At 40.1% G+C, this 22,059-nt stretch overlaps 1 protein-coding gene across 1 annotated transcript in view; it reads left to right on the forward strand.

The window, feature by feature from the left end:
• ZC3H12C (zinc finger CCCH-type containing 12C) overlaps positions 1 to 21,810 on the forward strand; it is a 22,691-nt gene extending 881 nt beyond the window's left edge. The window contains exons 2-6 of the mRNA XM_009083090.1: positions 4,505 to 5,271; positions 15,457 to 15,596; positions 18,398 to 18,632; positions 19,544 to 19,650; positions 20,414 to 21,810. Coding sequence (XP_009081338.1) covers positions 4,505 to 5,271; positions 15,457 to 15,596; positions 18,398 to 18,632; positions 19,544 to 19,650; positions 20,414 to 21,810 — 2,646 coding nt within the window. The remainder of the gene's footprint in view (positions 1 to 4,504; positions 5,272 to 15,456; positions 15,597 to 18,397; positions 18,633 to 19,543; positions 19,651 to 20,413) is intronic.
• The last annotated feature ends 249 nt before the right edge of the window (positions 21,811 to 22,059 follow it).

Here is a 22,059-nt window from a genome sequence, read left to right on the forward strand (position 1 = left end):
GTTTGCATTTCTACCACATGCCCTATTGTGTGAACATATGCATGAGTCTATTGAAAGTTTTCAGAAGATGGGCAGGCCACCAGTTGCTGGTCTCCTGCAGTTCCAGTAGACATCTGTTGCCCCAGAGCATTAACCAATCTGTTCAATGGGACATCCCTCCTTTGTTGGATAGAATGATGCAGACAACAGCACTCGCTGAAATACAATGGTAATTAAATACATAGAAACTACAGCAGTAGGTATTTATTACATATTCATTATTTTATTTGCATTGTTGCAGTATCTTTATCATTTGGATAACAGATACATTCTTTTCTGATCAACTCTGCATTTCTGTTTGTGGCGAGTAATGAATGTTTCAACAAACTGATTTCAGTATTTTCCATTTTTTGTTTAGAAGACTTGGGAAAAGTCTGCCTGTTTGAAAACATGTTGAACTGTTTCCTTGTAGAATGTATCTTCAGAAACTTTTTGATGGTCTTTTGAGTATACACAATTTCCATTATACTGTGCCAACATGCTACACTATTTTACTCCTTGTTATTTTCCTCTGTGAACTGATTTTGCATTAAATTACTTCTGTTATGCTCAACTGTAAGTGGAAATATTCTGAGTACACAGTAAAAGATTAGGTGATCTACTTGTCCACATCCCTTTGAGAAATATTTCTGGTTTCTGCGAAGGTGAATCAATGGACTGATTGTTGTAAATGGTTAGTGGAAAATAGTGGTGACTTCTAAGAATTGGGAATGGATTACATTTCTACCATGTAATACCACAGTGCTCATCTGGGTTATTAAATTTATCCTTGATAAATGTCTTTGACTCAGTAATGCAGTATTTTAGGCCTTTAACAGTGAACCTAGTGTCATAGGTATGTCTAAATGGGGAGTTATCAGTTTTATTAACTTCTTCATAAATACAAATTCTGTTGCTAAGCTGTGGTGAGCATAACCAAAAGTTGCAGACTTTCTTGACAGGAGTTTTTTGGTTGTTTTTTGTGTGTTTGTTTGGCTCTCATTTGAGTAAATTCGTAGCAGATACTTTTCTTAGCTATATTGTATTGTATCAGTAAGTATACTTGAAAACCATATCTGTGTAATGAGAGTTCCCTGTAAGTAAAGGAGTTCTTAGCTGATATTACTCATTGGATAAATGTGACCTTTTCTGGTTTTCATGAGCTTTGTTGTCCTGTATATAGGTACACTAGTGTTTATTTGGAATACAAATTTATTCAAATTGACTGGCTGACATGTTGCTCTTCACTAACCAAATCAAGATAAAATAATCAGCAGCATTCAACAGTGACATCTGATTTTTCATGGTTCTAATCAACAAATCTCATAAAGGACATCATGTTGGGAGCTCCTAAGTGTAATGTTTCTAAGAGATGCTACTGACCACAAATACAATGTACAAAGTTCCCAGATATTGTGAAAATTTGTCTGAAAATAAATGCAGTCTGTTTGCAAGATTTAGGCCAAATGCCAGAAATAGTGTACTGCTTATGCAAAACTATTTCAGAAATGTTTAGCTTTGGATTTACAGTACAAACATAATTTTAACTACCTTGTTAAAATTATAGTATAGTGATTAGATACTATCTGTGAGAGATGTTAAAGCTGCTGCTTTTATTCTATTCTTTAAACAGTTTCTGTAAAACAGTAGAGTTCTGTGCAAAATAAGCAATTATGTATTGGAGCATGATGGAGATTGACAGGAGACTTAAAGCAGATAGATGTGAGGCTGATTATGTATATATTCCTAACAATGGGCCAAGCTCAGTCTATGGTCATTTTTCATACACGGTTGATGTGCAAATCATCTAAAGTACGTTTCCTATAATGCCTGATCTTCAGACACATTCATATGCTAGTGACTTCTTTCAATCCCACTGGAGGGTGTTATGATTGTAGTTGCTGTAAAGCACTTAAACTTCAAGAAAGAAGCGGTTGGAGAATGTCTTAAGTATTATTTTAACTAACACTTTAAAAAAAATAAATCCTCTTTCTAATCTATGCACTTCAGGCTTTCATTTTTCCATGCTGTTAATATGCACCCTCCTCTTCCCCCCCTTCCAAAAAAAAACCCCCTCCCTCCACTTTTAGTTCAATACTAAAATGACATTTCACAGTACACGGATTTAGGCAGTGACCCATTATCTCCCCGTATTCTGCAGCAGCGGTACATGAGCCAGCTCAACGTTTCAGTCCAGCTTAAAAGTGTTGCCCATTAACTAGACTTCCTCGAGTCAGAGCAGATTGTGGGGTTGGTGGAACAATGATGTCGGGGCTTCCAGATTGGTTTGGCAGCTGCATTGTTCTCCGAGGGGAAACCAGACGCACTTAAGTCCCGCTCTCTTTCATGGGCTTTTGTTCATACCAAATTATTCTTTTGCTGTGCTAGTATTCATGATGGTATGTTAAAGGAGTGCATCCTAGCAACTAGAGACTGGTTGCTAAGCAGCCTGGCTTCCAATAGGGGCTGCTTGTTTGCGATTTGTTTTAATTATTTTTTTTTGGTGTCAGTTCTGTGAAGGCCACAGTGTTGGTTTTTTAACTGTATCCTTTTATTGGGATATTGTGATTTGTTACTAGTGCTGTGCTATCGAGTGTATTATCTTAGTTAATAAATCACCATGTGAAAAGGTTCATTTCCTAAATTCTTGTTGTGTTTTATCTGTGGTGTTGCTTGAAATCCCAAAGCTTTGAGTTAAGAGAAGGCAATATTCATTGATACACTGCCTGAGAATTACAGCCCTACTGCCTTCTAACGGGATATGATCTTAATAAAACTTTGTTTTCTTTGCTGTCAATCTTACCTGGATTAAGGTGTTGGAGATGAAAACACTAATGATAGATTGATTTATTTTAACTAGAAATGCTCAGGTAAAGCAAGTTTTTGCACCCCATAAGCAAAACAGCTCCACCACAGTAGTGATGTCCTGGCACTCAGTGCCTATAGAGTTTGCTTTTACTGAACCATGGGTTGGATTGTTTGTGTGATTCTCTCGACTCTTAAGCTTGAATGAATTTCTTTGGTGCACACTCTAAAACCTTTATCACAAGAAGATGAAAGTACCCTGTATTTTAAAAATGCTGGATTATTCTTAAACGCTCACCTGTAAGGGGATGGGAGAATTAATGTAATTGCTGACAGAAATTTTGGCTGTTCATGAGCCATACCTGTAATTTGTATGAGTATAGATCAAGAGATTCTGTTTGACATAATGGTTTTTCTCAGTATATTCCCCCTTGATGAAATTTGTGTCTGTAATGTATCTGTCAAGTTCAAGTGAAGTCCTTTGCCTCTGTATCTTGCATTATATTCTGCCTTGCAAGATGAAGTGTGAAAGAACTCTTTGTTTCGTAGTCTTCCATTAATTTAAATTCTTCTTTTTCATGGTAACCTTGCAGTACAATTGGTCCATATGGTCCATTTTTTATTTATGAGAAATAATTTATCTTTTACCTTCTTTATTGAAGCAGTTAGCAAAGATTCCTGTTTAAAAGAACAAAGTAAGGAAAAGAGGTAGCAATCTGGCTTTAAATGTAGGTTGTGGAAGTAATCTTTGTGATGAAATGAGTAGCTAACTTCTGTATAACTACATTAAGCAAAACTCCTCCAGAAAAACTGGCAAGCATATGAAGTCTGGAAAACTTGTTGTCTTCTTCCTAAATGACTCCTATCTATGTATGTATAGTTTTGATTCAGCAAAAGGCTTGCACAAGTCTAGTCCAAGAGTTGAAACCAGCTTTTAATTTTTTTGCCTTGTTGGCTTGATTAATGGTCTGTTGCAATCAGTGCAAAGACTTCCATTGGCTTTATTGGCCATTAGATCAATCCATGTCTCTAAATGCTGTATGTGTTGGTAATGCAGCACTCTGTTGAGAGCAATTAGTCTTTCTTGACTTAATTATCACTTTATAAGGGAATTCAAAAATAGTTTCAGTGTATTCAGTTGAACTGGTAGTGTCTTTCAGGGCCAATAAGTTTTCATTTACTCATGTTTTCTGTTACTAACAAGACAGATGATCTATGCTAATTTCTTTCTGTTCAACGTAATTTAAGGTATTTAGTTTAAAAAGCTTTGCTAGTACTTGTATTTTATAGTTGCATTTTTTGTTGTTATTACAATATGGTCAAGCTATAAGAAATACCTCATTGTTTTTAAATCATGGCAAGACTCCTGTCTCTGATTTACAGTAGGGAAACTTGCAGTGTTTGGTTTTGTATTCTTTCATAAACTCATTTCTAGAAACGTGTAAGTACAAACATTTGATACACTCAGAATATAGATGGTTAGTTTATTTATCTCCTTTGCTACGGATATTCCTTAGGAAAAAGTTTTTTCCATGGAAAGTTTTCCATGTTTAAAAAAAAACAAAGAAAAAAATCCTGTTTCTCTGCTGGGAGAGGATAAATGGAGTTCTGAGGAAGCAGCTAGAAAATAGAAAACAAGTAATCCATGTAACCAGTTGCAACATTTTTGTTTTCTCTTTAGGAATACGGAACACTTTATATTCGGGAATACAAGAAAAACAGCAAAGTGGAGTCAAGTACATGCAGCAGCTTCATGGGCTTGAAGGATCATCTGGGGCATGACTTAGGCCACCTTTACGTGGGGAGCACTGGCACACAAATAAATGCGATTGTACCTTGGTCAATGGCGGAGAAGCCAACGATGGATAAGGTTAATTCTAGGAAAGAAGATGTAGAAAAGGAGGCATCCGAAGAGACTTCTGGAAGCTCTGGCTGTGACTCTGAAGAAAGCACAAATTCTGATAATGATTCGGAGAGACTGAATAATTCTGCATCGGAGTCGCATTTATTGCCTAAGACTCACCGACAGCTGTGCCGATCTCCTTGCTTAGAGCCTCATATACTAAAAAGAAATGAAATCTTGCAAGACTTTAGGATAGAAGAGGCTCAGATAGTACCTAAGGAAGTCAAAAAGCCCCCTGATGTGGTGAAAGAATATCAAACCAAACTGGAGTTTGCACTTAAGTTGGGTTACTCTGAAGAGCAGGTTCAACTTGTACTAAATAAACTTGGTACTGATGCTTTAATAAATGATATTTTGGGAGAACTTGTCAAACTTGGGAATAAAACTGAGACTGATCAGACTGTAACTAATGCTAACACTAGTGTAATGCGTGAAGCGTCTTCCATAGAATCTCAGAGGTCAGAGTCTCCACTGCAGGAGGATGTGACAGAGGATGGTGACAACCTGAGGCCAATAGTTATTGATGGCAGCAATGTTGCAATGAGGTATGTGACAATGAAGCTTTTGCTTTTCTTTTTAAATGGAAACAGAATGGTCTTGCCCCATTCAAGCACTGATGTTTGGTGTAATTGCCTAAAACTGTATACAGATTCTCTCATGAGCATCTTCATCAGCCACACAGAATGCTAATCTTGTAATCAGGCTAGAGATCTGTAAGACTTCAGTGATTTGTACTCATTGTCAGGACAGCCATAGGTTAATGCCAATCTCCCTTTGTGGGCAGCTATCAAATCTCTCCTTCCCACTACCTTCCCCTTCTAGTACTTAATTGATTTTTGGTAGGCACCATTGCTACAAGCAGTTTCTGTACCCAATTACACACAGAAAGTTAAAGCAAATGTAAGATTCTTTAAGGTCATAAAACAGTGATGTAGAATTAAACAGCTTAAGGGATACTTCTCCGTAGGCTAATCTGTGAGTCCTGATCTGTCCATAAAATTGGTCTTGGTTATCCATTTTGGAGGTAGGTTTTATTGCCATTAATTGTTGAGATTCCTGTGCTTTAGATTTTCACTTACATGTCCACAGATAACATGTTTACCTACAGCATTCTCGGATCTTGATCCCAGTCATCTACGTACATAGCAAGAAACTTGCCTGCAAAGGTGAGAAGTTCATGCTTCATCACTGATTAAATAGAAAAGGGAATAGCAGAGAGACATGCTGAGAGATGAGGGTTTTATGGCAATATAAATGATTAAATGGTAAATTGATTAGAAACTAATTGGGTAACTCATAAGGATTATCTGATTATTAGCACTATGGTTTAAAAGGTTTATTTTAGTCTTCTGACGACTTGGTGTGGTTTTCATTAGCTTAGGAATAAAAGTTAATGCAAGACACTTCTGGGCTAAAGGCCCAGGGATTTTTTTTTTTATTTTAGCTCCTAATCAAGTCAATTCCCTTTAAATTAGGCTTTTCTAAAATTGGATTTAAATACAGCTCTTATTTATGCTAATATGATAGTTTTTGTTTATTTAAATAGATGAGTTAGCCCATAAAGCAAGGATGTTACTTTTTTAATATGGGATATTTCTGTGAGTTCTTTCCACTGGATGTGTCATTCCTTATCTTTTTGTTCAACTTCAGCTTTAAGGGGAGTATGTCCAGTTGAACAAACACTATTCTGGTACTCAACCAAGAAGTTATCCAGAGACTTTTAAAATGGGTTTGTATTGTTTTTCACATACATCCAAAACAGTTGTGTAAGAGTTAGCTAGTTAGTGCAGCTCAGACTTGGTGGGTGGACTTAGGTTGAACTTCTTCTACAAAATGCGCTCAACACATTCCAGAATAAGCTCCAGATCTGTCAGTTCTCCTTAATGTTTATTCAATTATTAGCATAAATATTTAGGACCAGCCTCTTATGCTCAGTTTACTTTCTTGACCACCTACATCAAATGAGCCAAATAGGAATGCATACTCTGCATGCTGCATGCCTTAAAACAGATTAAATCTATTAATAGAACAGTTGTTTTGTATCCAAGAATAGAATTAACAGGTCTTTACTTGTTTTCTACCAAATGTAGTCACAGAACCATTCAATTTGGAAGGGACCTCTGGAGATCCCCTACAAAGAGCAGTGTCAGTTCAAGGCCATGTCAAGTTGGGTTTCAAATGTCTCCAAGGATGGAGAGTTGATATATTCTCTGGGCTGGTGTCTGAATTGTAACAAATTTTCCTTTTTTTTTGTTCAAACAGCATTTCTAGTACTCCATTTTGTGCCCTTTGCCTGTAGTCCTGTCACTGGACACCAGTGAAAAGTCTAGTTTCTGTCCTCTTTATTCCTTCCCATTCCTTCCCATCAGGTATTTATACACGTGGATGAGACCTCCCCAAGCCTTCCACTTCTCTAGGCTGTAGTCCCAGATCTTTCAACCTCTCCTCCTTATATGACAAGTGCTCCAGGCCCTTGATTAACTTTGTTGTCCTTCACTGGCCTTTCTCCAGTATTGCCCATGTCTGTCCAGTATACTGGAGAGCCCAGAACTGAACCCAGCACTCCAGATACGTTACCAAGGTTGAGTAGTAGAGGGGATAGGATCACCTCCCTTGACCTTCTAGCAACATTTTTCCTAATCCAGCCCAGGAGGCTCTTGGCCTTCAGTGCTGTAAATACATATTGCTGACTCATGATCAGCTTGGTGCTCACCAGAACTCAAGGTCCATCACATCAGAGTTGCTTTCCAGTTGGCTGGCTCCCAGCCTGTACTCGTGACTAGTGTTAGTCCTTCCCAGGTGCAGGACTGGCATTTCCCTCTGTTGAACTTGCTGGGGTACCTGTTGACCTCTTTCTCTACCCTTGCCAGGGTCTTTCTGAATGGGTATACATCTGTCTAGTGTACTCTTCCCAGTTATGCATCCTCTGCAAACTTGCTGAGGGTGATCTCTGTCCTGTTATCTAGGTCATTAATGAAGGTGTTAAGCAGTGCATTCCCCAGTGTCAGTCCCTGGAGTACACCAATACTGATTTGTGCCACAAATCATAACTCTTTGAGTGCAGTAGGTCAGTCAGATTTCAGTCCATCTCTCTGTCCCCTTACCTTGCCCCTACTTCATTAGTTTGTCAGTGAGGCTGTTACAAGAGACTGTCAGAAGCTTTGTTAAAGCCACAAAACCCTGCATCCACTGCTCTCCTAATCCACTGAGCCAGTCATCTCACTGTAAAAGGTTGTGAGGCTGGTCAAGCTATTTATTTTCTATAGGATACTTCAAATCTGGTCTTGTACCTTCGCTATTCTACTTTTCTTGGTGTTGACTTAATCCTTTTCCAGAAGAGCAAGGATGCCTGCATGTTTAAGCCTAACACCACCCCCCCAGGTCTTCTGTTATAACACTCTTCTAGATGAGACTGATGTTTCCGCGTGTGTGTGCATAGACTTAAAATCAGAGCTGAGCAGCAAATTAGATAATCCCCTAGAGCTGCTGTGGAGCTTCTGATAGACCTTTCCCACAGCAGGAAGTGAGGATAGACTAAGGGATAGGACCCAGGATTCAGTCATGTCGTGCCTGAGCAGTGACCTGTGTCAGCTTTCCAGAGAACTGTGTAGGTCTAACCCTGCTTCATAAGGTGGGCTGGTATTTTGCATGTAGATGATGATATTGAAATGCAAAATACTTACTTAGAACCTTAGTCCATGTGAATGAGAGAGGCATTTGTCCTCCATAAAAATGCACTCAAGACCTTATTTAGTGCAGACTGCACAGCATAAATGTTAGACAGGTAACACGTTTCAATCAGTAGTAGTTCTGTAGCGGTGTGCAATGAGATTTTAGCTACCCTAAATTATTCCTTTACATAATTGAGGTAAGCAAAAGAAGGTGATCTCTGTCCATCTAACAACGGCACACTGACAGCTCTTCATTATCATCACCTCTACATCTGTCTGTTCTCTAGTGTGTTCTTGGACCTCCTCTTCAAGCATCCCCAGCTTCCTCAGCTGAGCTTCTGCAGTGTGGGATGGAAGGGAGAAGGTCCTGTTTCTCCATGAGGCACCAGAGGCAAGGTTTTGAGATTCTCTTTTGTCCCTTTGGTTTAAGGCTTCCCTTTACTGCTAAGGTTCAAAGTGAAGGAGTTCATTCTGAAGAGACAAATACACTGCAGTGTATTTGCACAGTCCTTTGCCTTTGCTTTTCCTTTTTAAGGATAAGCTTGGGATGCTGAAAATTGGTTATTGCTGTGATACTTCTCTTTGCTGGAATTAAAGTCAGGCATTTGCCACCAATAAGCAAGGAATAAGGAACAAAGTTTTTAGTTCCAAAGAGTGGGAAAATTTTACTCATTTGCTTCTGTTCCGTATTTGTTAGTTTTCCTTGGCTACCTTGGTTACCTTCAGGCTTTCTTTGCTAACTGAAAAGAATATTTCAAATATATGTAACACTTCATGTTGAAAACATATAGGCAAAAAAGAAGTCTGCTGTGCTTACAGAGTGCAGCATGGAGATAACACTGATAAGTGAATGATTGAATATTTTACTTGCTGTATTATTGTTTTCAGACAACTACTTTGAGAATATTTTAGGCCAGAGAACTGAAGTATTTTGATCATGTGCCATCTTGATTTGCAGATTGAAATAAATTAATCTTGTTTTGAGCAACTGGATTCTTCTGAAAACTTTGCCCTTAGGATTCCCAGAGCATGGAGGTGATCACGTCAGTTTCCTTTTTTTGGAGAGCCTTGGCCTGTATATTTACATGGTCCTTGACTGTATGTCATTGCACAAGGGAAAATGCACCACAAGATTAACTTTTATACTTAATTTCTATTTTTGAGGAAGATGCTTATTTGTGGAGTTTCTATTTAGTTAAAATACATTCCCACTTTAAGGCAGGTATTTTACAATTTTCTTGCAGCTTTCATACCCAGCCATACTTCCAGCTGTGGATGTTCTAGGTGCTTGGTGGCCTCAGAAATGTACACCCAGACCTGTCAGTCATGACAGAGACCCCAGTGCCATTCAGGAGTGGCATTCAGCTGGAGGAAGTGTCACTAAGGTGCCTAACCAGCATTAGACATCTGTGTTCGGGCAACCGAGTCTTGTCCCCGTGTGTTAATCATCAGGCAGGTCATTTGGCCATAGTAAAAGATTCACTGATACCCTGCCTACATGGAAGTTTTTCTGTAACTGCAATTTGTGTCAACCAAAGGATGACTCAGTTGTCTTATATATGGAGTTTTCATGTGGCAATTTAATTGCTTATGTATTTTAACAAACTAAGAGTTTAGCTGCATTAGCTTCTCTTCAGATTGTTTGTTGCTGAACTTGGTAGACAAAATTGTCTCTTGGTACCTTGATTCAGACATTCATCCTGCAGTAGCACTGTCTATCTAGTTTTTTAGGTTATTTTGGGAAGTCACTATAAGGAATAGATAAAAATGTTTTTCCAACAAGTAACAATCATGTGGATAGGAGCTTGTCACTGGCAGCTTTGAGTATATCTTCTCTTTGCCTGTTTTGACCTCTGACTGCTGAGTGTGACTCTTGCTCGGTCAGAGACCCGTGCGCATGTCCAACTGTGGACAGCACTTGCTGTGCTCCATAGAGTGCCCCAGAGTTGGAAGCCTTACAGATTAAAGATGTTTTGAAATCTGTTACAGCTTCCAAGGTTTTTTTTCCTTCAAAGACCTCAAAGCGTTGGAGTAATTTGTCATGGGCTAATATTTTTGTTTCACATATGTGATGGGGGAAAAAAAACATTTGGGAATTGTTCTATCTGGTTCGTGTTGGCACCAATATATATATATGGAACAAATGCAGGGCTGATAGAAGACTCAGGTTACTGAGAAATGCTTTGGGAAAAAACGATATCTGCGATTAGGAAATTAGTAGAGCTTAAAAAAAAAAGATACTAAAAAAGGGATGAGGCTAGCTTCAAAGCCAGGCTGCTAGGCTAGTGAGTCACTGACATGACGCAGGGTGGAAATTCTTACCTCTCTGTGCTACGGGCTGAGCACTGTTTTCCTCCTAGTTTGGTAAGTCTATAAATTTACGGGGCAAGTATGTGTTTGAGTTTTGTTCTTGCTTTTAGTCAATATGCTTTTACATGGGAAGTACCTAGATGTGTCTAGATTTCAGCTGTATGAAAACCTGTAATGCATATTGCAGCGATGTTACTGTAGACCTGGGCTCTTGCCATCAGTGTATGTTTTCTGTAGCTTTCAGAATCTCAGAGCTCTGTGTTGGTTAGAATATTGCATTAGAGCACACCAAAAGTCCTGCAGCTATTCTAGGAGTCAGTGTTTGAGGTGTGTATATCATAGAGTCATAGAATTTTAGGGGTTGGAGTGGACCTTATAGATCATCTAGTCCCAACCCCCCCTGCCATGGGCAGGGACACCTCCCCACTAGATCGGGCTGCTCAAGGCTTCATCCAGCCTGGCTTTGAACACTGCCAGGGTTGGGGCATCCACTGCCTCCCTGGGCAACCTCTTCCAACGTCTCACCACTCTCACAGGAAAAACCCCTTCTCTAATATCTAACATAAACTTCTCTTTCAGTTTGAACCCAGTACCCCTGTCCTATCACTGCAGCTCCTAACATAGAGTCCCTCTCTGGCTCCCTTGTAGGCCTCTTCAGATACTGAAAAGTTGCTATGAGGTCTCCGCACAGTCTTCTCCAGGCTGAACAGCCTCAACTTCGTCAGGATGACTTCAATGTGTACCATAACTCTTTTCAAAACAGTCACTAGAAAATCTAGTTTGTGGGCTAGGAAAGTAATGGAGAAAATGAAAGTGTTCTCTTCAGATGTTTTACCACTTGCTACTAAGTCTCCTGGCCTAGAAAATGCTTGATTCATTTTTGCTCCAGAAGTGTTATGCTACTTTATTTTTTTGCATTTAAAAATAAAACTACAGCTGTCAACAGACCAAATATAAAGTGGTGATAAAATTAATAATTTGTGCATGATATGAAAGAGAAATAGGTACTTCTTAAGCAATATACTTCCAACTAAGAGTGGTGGATTGAACATATCAAGCAGAACCAAAGTAGTATACACCAGTATCTCACACAGGGCTACAGCTGTCAGCCTGATTCTGGTCTGAGCTTTCACATACTTCTAAAAATTGGGAAGAGATGTTTAAAAGAAAGTCTCTTGACAAAGAAATACAAACATTTTTCCTCTCTTTTACAACTAATCAGAAGGAAAAGAAGTCAGATGCAGCAGCATGATTTCAGTCTTCTCACCATATAATGTATCATAAAGTTGAGGAAGCACAAATATCACAAAAAGAAGAGCATCAAATCTGCATGACAACAAAACAAAAGAAAACAAATTTTAATCGCACATCTCTTTCACAGACTTTGTCACTAATCATTTAAATTTCTTGGAATTTGTATCCACTCAGATACCAGCTTAGGCGTGTGTCTGGAAAGGAGCGGAAAAAAAGTGAAGATTTATACAAGCTCCAAATCCACTTGCTCAGCAGTGCAGAAAAGCTAGTATGCATTGCAATGCATTCCCCATTTCTGTTTTGTAGAGTTTAAGTATATTTAAAATGTATGTTCTGGATGAAAGAATTTTAGTAGTCTGTATTAGGCAAGAGAAAATGAAGGAGCTGAACTGCCTGGTCCTCCCTGTGCCTTTAAAAGTGTGGCTTGAATTACAACTTGATGGAAAGCAATAGTCAAGTATGTCCATTTCTTTCAGAGAGTCCAAGATTTCGTTCCAGAAATGATTTCTCAGACTTTTGGGAAGAAACACAGTGTTACTGAAATGTAGTCTAACACACTGCTCGTTCACTGTCAGAAGTGAAAAGTGGGTTTATCCCTTTGAAACCATGGAGATTGTTTAGAGTAATAACAGTACAGTGATTCCACTGGAATTTAGTAGATGGAACAAGCCCTTCCCGACTGTTTTAAAATGGATTACAATATGTTTATGGTTGCACACAACCTGCTGATAGCACAAGCAGTAATGTCTTGTATCTGGCTTTGCATAGGCTGCCCACTGGGAAAACAGGGAATTCTTTACTGCAGAGGCCTAAAGCATAGTTAATCAGGATACTGAGGTATGCAGATGTATTGTTTCTGACAGTGTTCCTAGTGTAGCCTTGTAGGCACAGAAGATGGACTTAAACTATCCTTGGAGTACCCTGTGCCAGCTAAAATCTACAAACTTTGATTATTATGGCCAGCAACAATCGCAATATCTTAATATATGATTATCTCTCCAGATACTGTCTCTAGTATCATTAGAAGAGATAATACATTTCCTCACTTAAATCCAGGTAATGGTAGTGGACTTTGGTTTTTTCCTTTTTTTCTTTTTCCTTTTTCCCCCCCTTTTGTTTGGGATCTTCAACCTTCAGCACAGCCTCTGCTGAGTGAGTGAGTGATGCTTTGTGAGAGGTGTTAGCCGTGACTCATTCTCTCTTGACGCAGGTGAACATGTATACCACGTCCTTTGCAGACTTCTGGAACCTCAACATTGTTTCAAAATCCCTCATTTTTACTTTGGCACTTTGTCCATTGCACAATTACTCAGGCTCCCTCAGTATCAAGACACGTACAGCAGTGTTATGTTTTAGAAAGCTGGAAATAGTAGGTACTTAAAATTTCCCTACTGAAGGGAAAAAAGTTCTTAAAGAACTTTTTGGTGGTTTTATTTACCTCAAAGCATGCGAGTAGGAGGAACTTTTAAAATTCCTAGGATTATCCAGCATGATATTGTCCCCTTCACAAATCATGGAGAAAGAATTGTTTTTTATCCTTCTGGAAAGCAGATTGTAGCATACCTGCTATACTTGACAAGCCAGACAAGCAAAAGGTGGCAGGTTGTTTCCATGCCCCCGTGTTTTTTCTGCTATACAGAGCTGTGGGGTTGGGAGAGACCTCACCAAAGTTGCTTGTCTCCTCCTGTGCATGGAGCACCAGACTGGTCCCAGATGAGTTGTCTGACTTGTTCTGCAAAGGGTTCAGTGAGGAGATCCCAAAATCCATGGCTGGATTGCCCCAGGCAGAAAGCTTTCAGCCTTTTGCTAACATAGTGCTTCACTGTTCCTTTCAGTTAGTTAAGCACTCTTCTGCCCTTACCCAGTGGGACCATGGTAGGTTAGATATGGGTTCCCCCCTCCCAGCAGAATGGGGAAGAAAACAGGATAAATAGAAGCAATAAAAACCATGGGTCAAAATAATGACAGGGACATCACTCACCAAGTATTTTTTGTATCAGACAGACTCAGCTGGGGGAAATTAACTTGATTTATAGCCAGTTAACATAAATATTTAATTCTGAACCTGGTATTGGGAAACAAAAAAGACAAACATTAAAATATTCAGAGGGAATAAAATTTCTCCTTTTTCCAGGCTCTCTTCACTCCAAACATGTGTCCACCCCCCTTCCTCATCATCACAGCCTCACTCAGACACCTCTCCTGCAACTTGCCATGGCTGCAGGTGACAGTCAGTCCCACCAGAGTGGCTATGAGCAGTGCAGGGCATTGGGATCAGGACATCACAGCTTTTCTCTGCTGCTCCTTCCTTCTTGCACTTCTACTGTTCTCCACGGGTGGCAAGTCCCTCTGGGGTTATACCTGCTCCTCATAAAGCACTTCTTGAGCCTTTGTATTCCCTCATTCCCTTCTCCTTCATTGTGGAGCTGGCCAGAGCTGGGCAATGCTCATCATGGGGCAGTCCCAACCTCTTCTCACAGCAACCACCCTGCAGCCCCCTGCTCCCAGAACTTTCCTATGGACACCCAATTGTTGATTGCTGACCTCTATTTTAATTACTTCCTATATTTTGAAGGTTGTTTTGTCCCTCCACAAGCTTCTTTTTCTTTTCTCCAGATTAACTAAATGTACTTTCTTCAGCCTTTCCCCGTAGGTCTCATTTCACTTTCTTTTGGATTCTTTCCATTTCATCTGTGTGTTTTATAATATTTCCTGCCTGAAACTGGATATAGAATTTGGGTGAGGAGTCATCTGCCTTTATAAACTGACATAATTGTGTCTCTTGCCTTACCCCAGACAGTTATTGCACAACAGACGCACACCTTTTGTTTTGCTTGTGTCTGATCAGTTTCTGCTTAACTGTCTCTCCACAGCGTTTTTAATTTAAGCACATTAATTTCTCCTTCTGAAGTGCAGCACTAAGCAAATTCTTAGTCTTGTCGTGTTGATTTTGGACAGTCTCTCCAGTTTGCCTAATTTGTCCTGCAGTGTACCTGCCATCCCCTTGGGCTTGAAGACCTTTTCCTCTCGCTTTCCCTGTTCACACAGGACCTCACAGAGCTCCTGCAGCAGGGATCTGCTGTCTCTTCCCTTGCTGCCGTATACACCAGTGCTCAGTACTCATCTGCTACCATTTCCTAAACACATTGCACTCTTGAGTTGGTGTTTCAGGCCTCCTGCTTTCCCTCATCGAGTCTCCTGTTATACCCCATACTTTTGTTTGGGCTATGAGGATTTTTAGCACCTCGTACTTATATTTTTTCCTTACTTGTCAAACCTGTGTACAGATGATGAAAATGTTTGGTAGATTTAATAGCCCTCTCCCACACCATTTTGCAAGTGATGTCTGTGTTTGGGCAAGGCTCAGACTGACTCCCAGCTGCCTCTGGAAACCCTGGAGTAAGTGAAGAGCATGGCTTTGACATCTGCATTTTGCTGAGCTCCATTTATGGTCATAGCAAAAATTATAATAAAGAATTTTAATATGTGTTTCAGCCATGGGAACAAAGAAGTATTTTCTTGTCGAGGAATCAAATTGGCAGTAGACTGGTTTTTGGAAAGAGGCCACAAGGATGTTACTGTGTTTGTGCCAGCGTGGAGGAAAGAACAGTCAAGACCTGATGCTCTTATAACAGGTAAGTTCCATTCCATCTTGGCTGTTTTGTTTGATGCTTTGCACAGCATGAGTGCTACTGCTTGAATGAACAAATCTTTAGAAACAAAGGGCTGTCATAGAAAGTATCTTTGGTGTAGTAACTCCCTTACAAGCTTCTGGAAGGAAAAAGACGAAGCAATGCCCCTTCCACATGTTCCTTTTTTTTTTGCTCATCTGATCAAGTTTCCGTTAACATTCCTACTTAGTTCTTGAAGAATGTAATTGCCATTTTTAAAATCTGCTATGCCTGTGCAGCATTGTTACTGAAGAGGTTTGAAGTTAGTCATTTGCTGGGCAAAGTTTCTTGTGGTGAGCAGATTGTGCCAGGCTGGCCTGTCTGCCAGTCACCTGCAGTGAGTCACTGCCCATGCTTTGGGTTACAGGAATTATCCTGACAGAAAGGGCACAGTTCCCCTTTTCATCGTTACTCTTAAATAAAAGTGAGACAACTTTTGCAAGTTTTAATTTTGAATATGTTTATCTAGGGAAAAAAATGGTGTAGAGATATTTATTTCTTGATCAAACTAACAGGTTCTGTGTGAAGGCTGGAGAGACATCCTCTGTCTGCCCTACAGTTGAAACAGGGGAATTTGGAGCTTAAAAAACCTCTAGAATTTAGCGGGGGAAGGGTTTTTCTTTTTGAGGGGAAGCCCAGTATGGCTGCCTTTAAAGGAGGGGAAGATTTTGAGAGTAGTAGCTATAGCTTCTAAAAGAATATGGAAGCATGTTTTGATTGCTATGTGTATTTTAAAATGTCTGTAAAGATCTTCACAACACTTCATTCCATTTACTTGATTGCTGCTAGAATATAGTGTATTAATGCAAGAAAACATTTGGAAAGTTGCTGTTCTCCCCTCATTGCAGGCAATGTGGAGCCTTTCTTTTGAAGCCATTCTTTTTCACTATACTAGTGTTTGAGGTATGAGAAGAGGCTAAGTAATATTATTTGGCTACTTAGAAATAAATTGTGACATCTGCTAGAAGTGTGCATAGGGCTAGAAGCTCCCAAAGGAGTTTGAAGAAAGTAGCAAGGATTAGAATTCACCAGTCATCTAGCAATGAGAAATTGCTAGAAATAAGTTTGCCATGTGTCATTGTGGACCCTGAAAATGGGGAGTAAGATCAAAGCAGATTATTTTATCATCTGTAAAGCAGAGGTTCTTCAGTTTTCTTATCAGGATGTAGGGAGCCTGTTTGCTACCAGTCCTCTAAAATGCTTTCTGCTGACACTCAATTTCCAGAGGTATGCACCTGAAATACATGGCCACGTGGAATTTTGAAAAAACCCTAGATGACTAAACAGATAGTATTAGACTGTCAGTATTCATGAGAAGCATCTTGGACTAAACAACAGACACATCTCTCTTACTAGTACCTGCCAGTCATCAAGACATGGCAGATTTTTTTGTTCTATCCTAGTGGGGAAAAAAAATAAACTTCCATCCCTCACACTCTCATTCATCATTTACCACATTGTGGGAGTGAATAGAAAAAGGTTGTATTTAATTTCAAATCTTGTGCTTTTTCTACTAAGCGGATAAATGTTCATATCAAATATATTGCTTATATGTAATATTAATGCTGTATTTCTTCCTATTGGAGTCTTTTCTTTTTCCTAGATGGAACATGTTCCCTGTCAAGTTTCTTATGCTACAAAACAGTTGAGTTATTTGTGATCTTAACCATTATTAAGGGCCATGACTCATATTCACTCTTCAAGCATCTTCTGCCATTTTAGATGTTGTCTAGCTTTTTGTGTATTTTTCTTTCATAGCTTGTCTGCCCTGAGGAGAGTGATAGGTAGGAGAACCAACATACTGGCTAGGTGCCCCAGTAGAACCTCCTTAATACTCTGAATCCATCTTTCAAAGCTCCTTGGGATCTCCAGGTTCCACACAGAGAAAGAGAAAATGCTTTTGGATACATGACTGACAGATTGTGTAGGACAAGAATTACATAAAATGTTAAATATGCTTATTTAGCAGGATTAAAGAGAAATCTGTTTGGCTTTGATAAGAACTTATGTATAAATGTGTATACCATTCAGGGAAAATTACAATCTGAACTTTTACTAGTGTTAACAAAAGTAAACCAAAACCAAACCACCTCTGCTTTTGCTGTTGGTTACAAGATGACATCAGAGGTGTTTTTGGGGGATGCTGTTGATGTTTGTGAAGAAACCAAGTGATTGTACAGAATGTGGGTTTTCTACTCCTTGTGGGCAGTAGGAGTAACCCCTTCTCTTAATGGGCAGAGACTCTTACGAGACAGTCCCATTAATGCGAGCTACTGGAATTATTTCAAAAGGTGTTTCTTGCTGTGTGTCACAAAGGTATGAAAAAGGTCTGTCTTTACTGAGAAGCTCAGTTACAGGAAACCCATGGCTGTACTTGGGTGCAGTCCTCCTATGCACTGAAACATTCACTGATGTTTAAAGTCACCCCTCCAACCAGAGGAGTTTTTCACAGACATTTTTGATAAGTGGCATTTCTTTTGAACCGCAGGAACATGAACAAGGTCCCCTGTGTTAGCCTTAGAGAAATGGTGTGAAGCAGGAGGTTTTGATTTGTTTATGGGGTGTTTTTGGAAGTATTGCCAGCTGACTGCTGACTTTAACTTCAAATATCACATATCAGACACTTTCAGCTGCACTAAAACCTTTTAAGACATTTTTAGTCCTAAATGCTTGGATTTTCTTCCTCGAGTCCAATACCTTTAGAGATTAAACAAATATATTTTTATTTTCTTTCTTGTTTAATTTTTGATTCTTATTCCTTGTAGATCAAGAAATCTTGCGTAAATTAGAAAAGGAGAAGATTCTTGTGTTCACACCATCCCGGCGCGTGCAGGGGAGAAGGGTGGTGTGCTATGATGACCGATTTATAGTGAAATTAGCCTTTGAGTCAGATGGCATCATTGTTTCTAATGATAACTACAGGGATTTGGCTAATGAAAAGCCGGAATGGAAGAAGTTCATAGATGAACGCTTGTTGATGTATTCATTTGTTAATGACAAGTAAGTCATTCTGTCTTTATATGTGCCACTAAAATAATTGAGGAAAGGACAGTTTGAAGATTTATATGTTTTTTTTCAATTCTTATACCCAGATCATTAGGAACATGTAGGAAAACAGGAGGAATAGTAAGTCACAGATGTAGTCTTCTGATTAAAAGTACTTGAAACTCTGTTTTAATAGCAATATCTTCATGACTTTTAATGCTATTTTTTTCCTCTTTTGGTGTATGCCAGTGTATATTTGATGTATGCGATGGTATAATATTTCAATTCTCTTGATATACTGAGTCAGCATTTCTGAGTGCCTGTGGTTAGACTCCTAAATCCTAGAGTCATAGAAAAACCTATGCTGGAATGAACCTCAGGAGGTCTGTAGTTCAACTGTCTCATTAGATCCATCAGTGGTAACTTCATACTCCAGCGTACAGGTCAACTGCAGTTACTACTTGTGGCTTCTTGTAACGGGAAGGACTCAGCACTCCACCAAGCAGACCTTGTATTTGTGTGCCTGAACAGTGATGCAAGAGTCCTAGGCAGTGACCACACTTTTGCAGTTAGCTGTGGCATATTAAGAAATCGCTGCCTGTATTGCTGCTCTTACTTTGATTTAGGGTTAGGGATGGGTTGTGTGCAGCTCTGCTTTGCCACAGAACATCAGGAGAGCTAGACCAAAGGTGTCTGAAGCAGACTAGGGGTGCCCGCATCCCTACAACTACATTCTACAACTTAACCTCTGAGGCAGTACCTACAGAAGAAAGATGGTCTGCCGAAACAGCTCTTAAGGTACCCAGGCTCAAAAACAACAGGATTGCAGGTTATGGTGTAGGACACAGTCATGAAGTTCTTGGTCGTTGCATGAGGAATATGAAAAGGCTTGTTTGCTTCCATAATACTTTTTTCTTTCTTTATAGATTTATGCCTCCTGATGATCCTCTTGGCCGCCATGGCCCAAGTCTGGACAATTTTCTTAGGAAGAAGCCTATTGTGCCAGAACATAAGAAGCAACCATGTCCATATGGTAATTTGATTTAACCCATCAATTTTTTGTACTGCTGGGACTGGGGACCAAGCTCCTGCTTTGTTTCAACACTGCCAGAAAAAAACTCCTCTTTAACAGAGGTTTTAACATTGTTGTCTTAGCCTGAGAGTGATTGAAATGCTGAGCTGATGGTGGAATCAAAATCAAAAGTGATTTTTTTCAGTTGCTAGTTAGAGGACATTTCTGTCTACTAGTTGAACTAAAGGAGCAGCTTTATTAATTATTCATACATCCAAAACAACACCTAAATTCTTCAGGCTCCAGAAGCCCTTTTCTAATGTGGTTTGGTGATGAGACATTGAGGTTTTCTTCCAGAAAATTGATTAAGCTATCTAAAGTTTATCTACTGAGCATCCCTACAGACATCTTGACTGAGCTGAAACCTGCTGGTCTTTCGACTCTGTAGGACTTTCCTATTAGATTTTCTGCCTGTGTATCACCATGGCCCAGTACTACAGATGTGTGCAGACACACTGACAGTGTCACGTTCAGTTCAGAATGTGGCTGTAATGTTGTTGGTCTGTATTCCTGGAGCATTAGCTGCAGCAGGGTACCACTGCCTCTTTTTTCCCCACAGTACAGGAGAGGAGATGTCAGCTGGCACCCTGTGTCACACAAAACCATTTGCAAGATCTTCCAAATCAACAGTAAAACTTTAAATGGGAGGCACTTCTCTTCTTTGGTGGGTAGCAGATATTGTTTGAAGTTGTTTCTTTAAATCTGATTATGTTTGTATTAATAGGCAAGAAATGTACCTATGGACACAAATGCAAATACTATCATCCAGAGAGAGGAAATCAGCCTCAGCGATCTGTAGCTGATGAACTTCGTGCCATGTCTAGAAGCACAGCTGCCAAAACTACAAGTGAAGGAGGACTGGTAAAAAGCAATAGTGTTCCCTGTAGCACTAAAAATGATGGCACTTCTGAGCTGAAGCGTGCTGCTCCAAAGAGGCAATCGGATCCTAGTATAAGGACTCAGGTCTATCAAGACTTGGAGGAAAAGCTTCCCACCAAAAACAAATTGGAAACCAGGTCTGTACCTTCTTTAGTTAGTATACCAAGTTCCTCTGCTGGAAAACCCCAAAGTACTGCACCTTTAACTAACGGCCTTCCATCCGGAGTTCACTTCCCACCTCAGGATCAAAGACCACAGGGACAGTATCCTACAGTGATGATGGCAACCAAAAATCATGGAACACCAATGCCTTATGACCAGTATCCAAAATGTGAGTCTCCGGTGGATGTAGGGTATTACTCCATGCTGAGTGCATATTCAAACCTAAGCATATCTGGCCCGCGTAGTCCTGAAAGACGCTTCTCCTTGGACACGGATTATAGGATTAGCTCTGTAGCCTCTGACTGCAGCAGCGACGGGAGCGTTAGCTGTGGCAGTAGTGATTCCTACGTGGGTTACAGCGATCGCTCTTACATGAGTTCACCTGACCCACAGCTCGAGGAGAACTTGAAGTGCCAACATATGCACCCCCATGGCCGCCTTAACACTCAGCCCTTCCTACAGAGCTACCACGAGCCTCTCACACGAGTGCAAAGCTACAGTCACGAAGAACCAAAGCACCACCACAAATCTCCAATCCCATACATGGCTGTGCATCTACAGCACCCAACAGTCAGCGCTCGTTCGAGTTGTCCTAACGACTACTCTGCACCTCAGAGTTCGTCTCATTCAAAGACCATGCACCTGGGGAGAGCCCTCGTGTCCACGAGGATAGACAGCATTTCAGACTCACGCTTGTACGATAATTCTCCGTTAAGACACAGAAAGCCTTACTCTGGCCAAGATGGGCTCGGAGGTTGGGATAGGCAGAGTTACGGGATGGATGCCTATGGCTACCGCCAAACCTACTCCCTGCCCAGTAACCCCACGCAGCCGTGTTACGAGCAGTTTGCCTTCCAAAGCCTACCCGAACAGCAGGACCAGACCTGGCGTGTTCCTTACTGTGGAATCCCTCCAGACCCTCCAAGGCACCAAGACACCCGGGAGAAGGTTTACATTAACCTCTGCAACATCTTCCCTCCTGATCTTGTGAGGATGGTTATGAAGAAGAACCCTCACGTGACAGACGCTCAGCAGCTCGCTGCAGCCATCTTAGTGGAAAAATCTCAGCTAGGTTATTGAGAGATGATGCATCTTTGTGGTGTCTAGTAGTTTTCAGCTCAGCTCTAATGCTGAGGGAGGTTTGCTACAATAGCATTTGGGATCTCCTTCTCAGCAAGGAGGTTATATAGTAATCCATTTATGTGAAATACTGTATCATGGAGTCTGTATGTATAGCCCCATGCATTGGAAGTACCAGATATGTTTTGTGTTCTACTTTGAAAATTTTTAAATGGCTATTTTCACAGCTGGAAAATGTTCCAGTTTAAA

The sequence above is a fragment of the Acanthisitta chloris genome, unplaced genomic scaffold, assembly GCF_000695815.1.
Source record: "Acanthisitta chloris isolate BGI_N310 unplaced genomic scaffold, ASM69581v1 scaffold26819, whole genome shotgun sequence".
Classification (NCBI taxonomy): Eukaryota; Metazoa; Chordata; class Aves; order Passeriformes; family Acanthisittidae; genus Acanthisitta; species Acanthisitta chloris.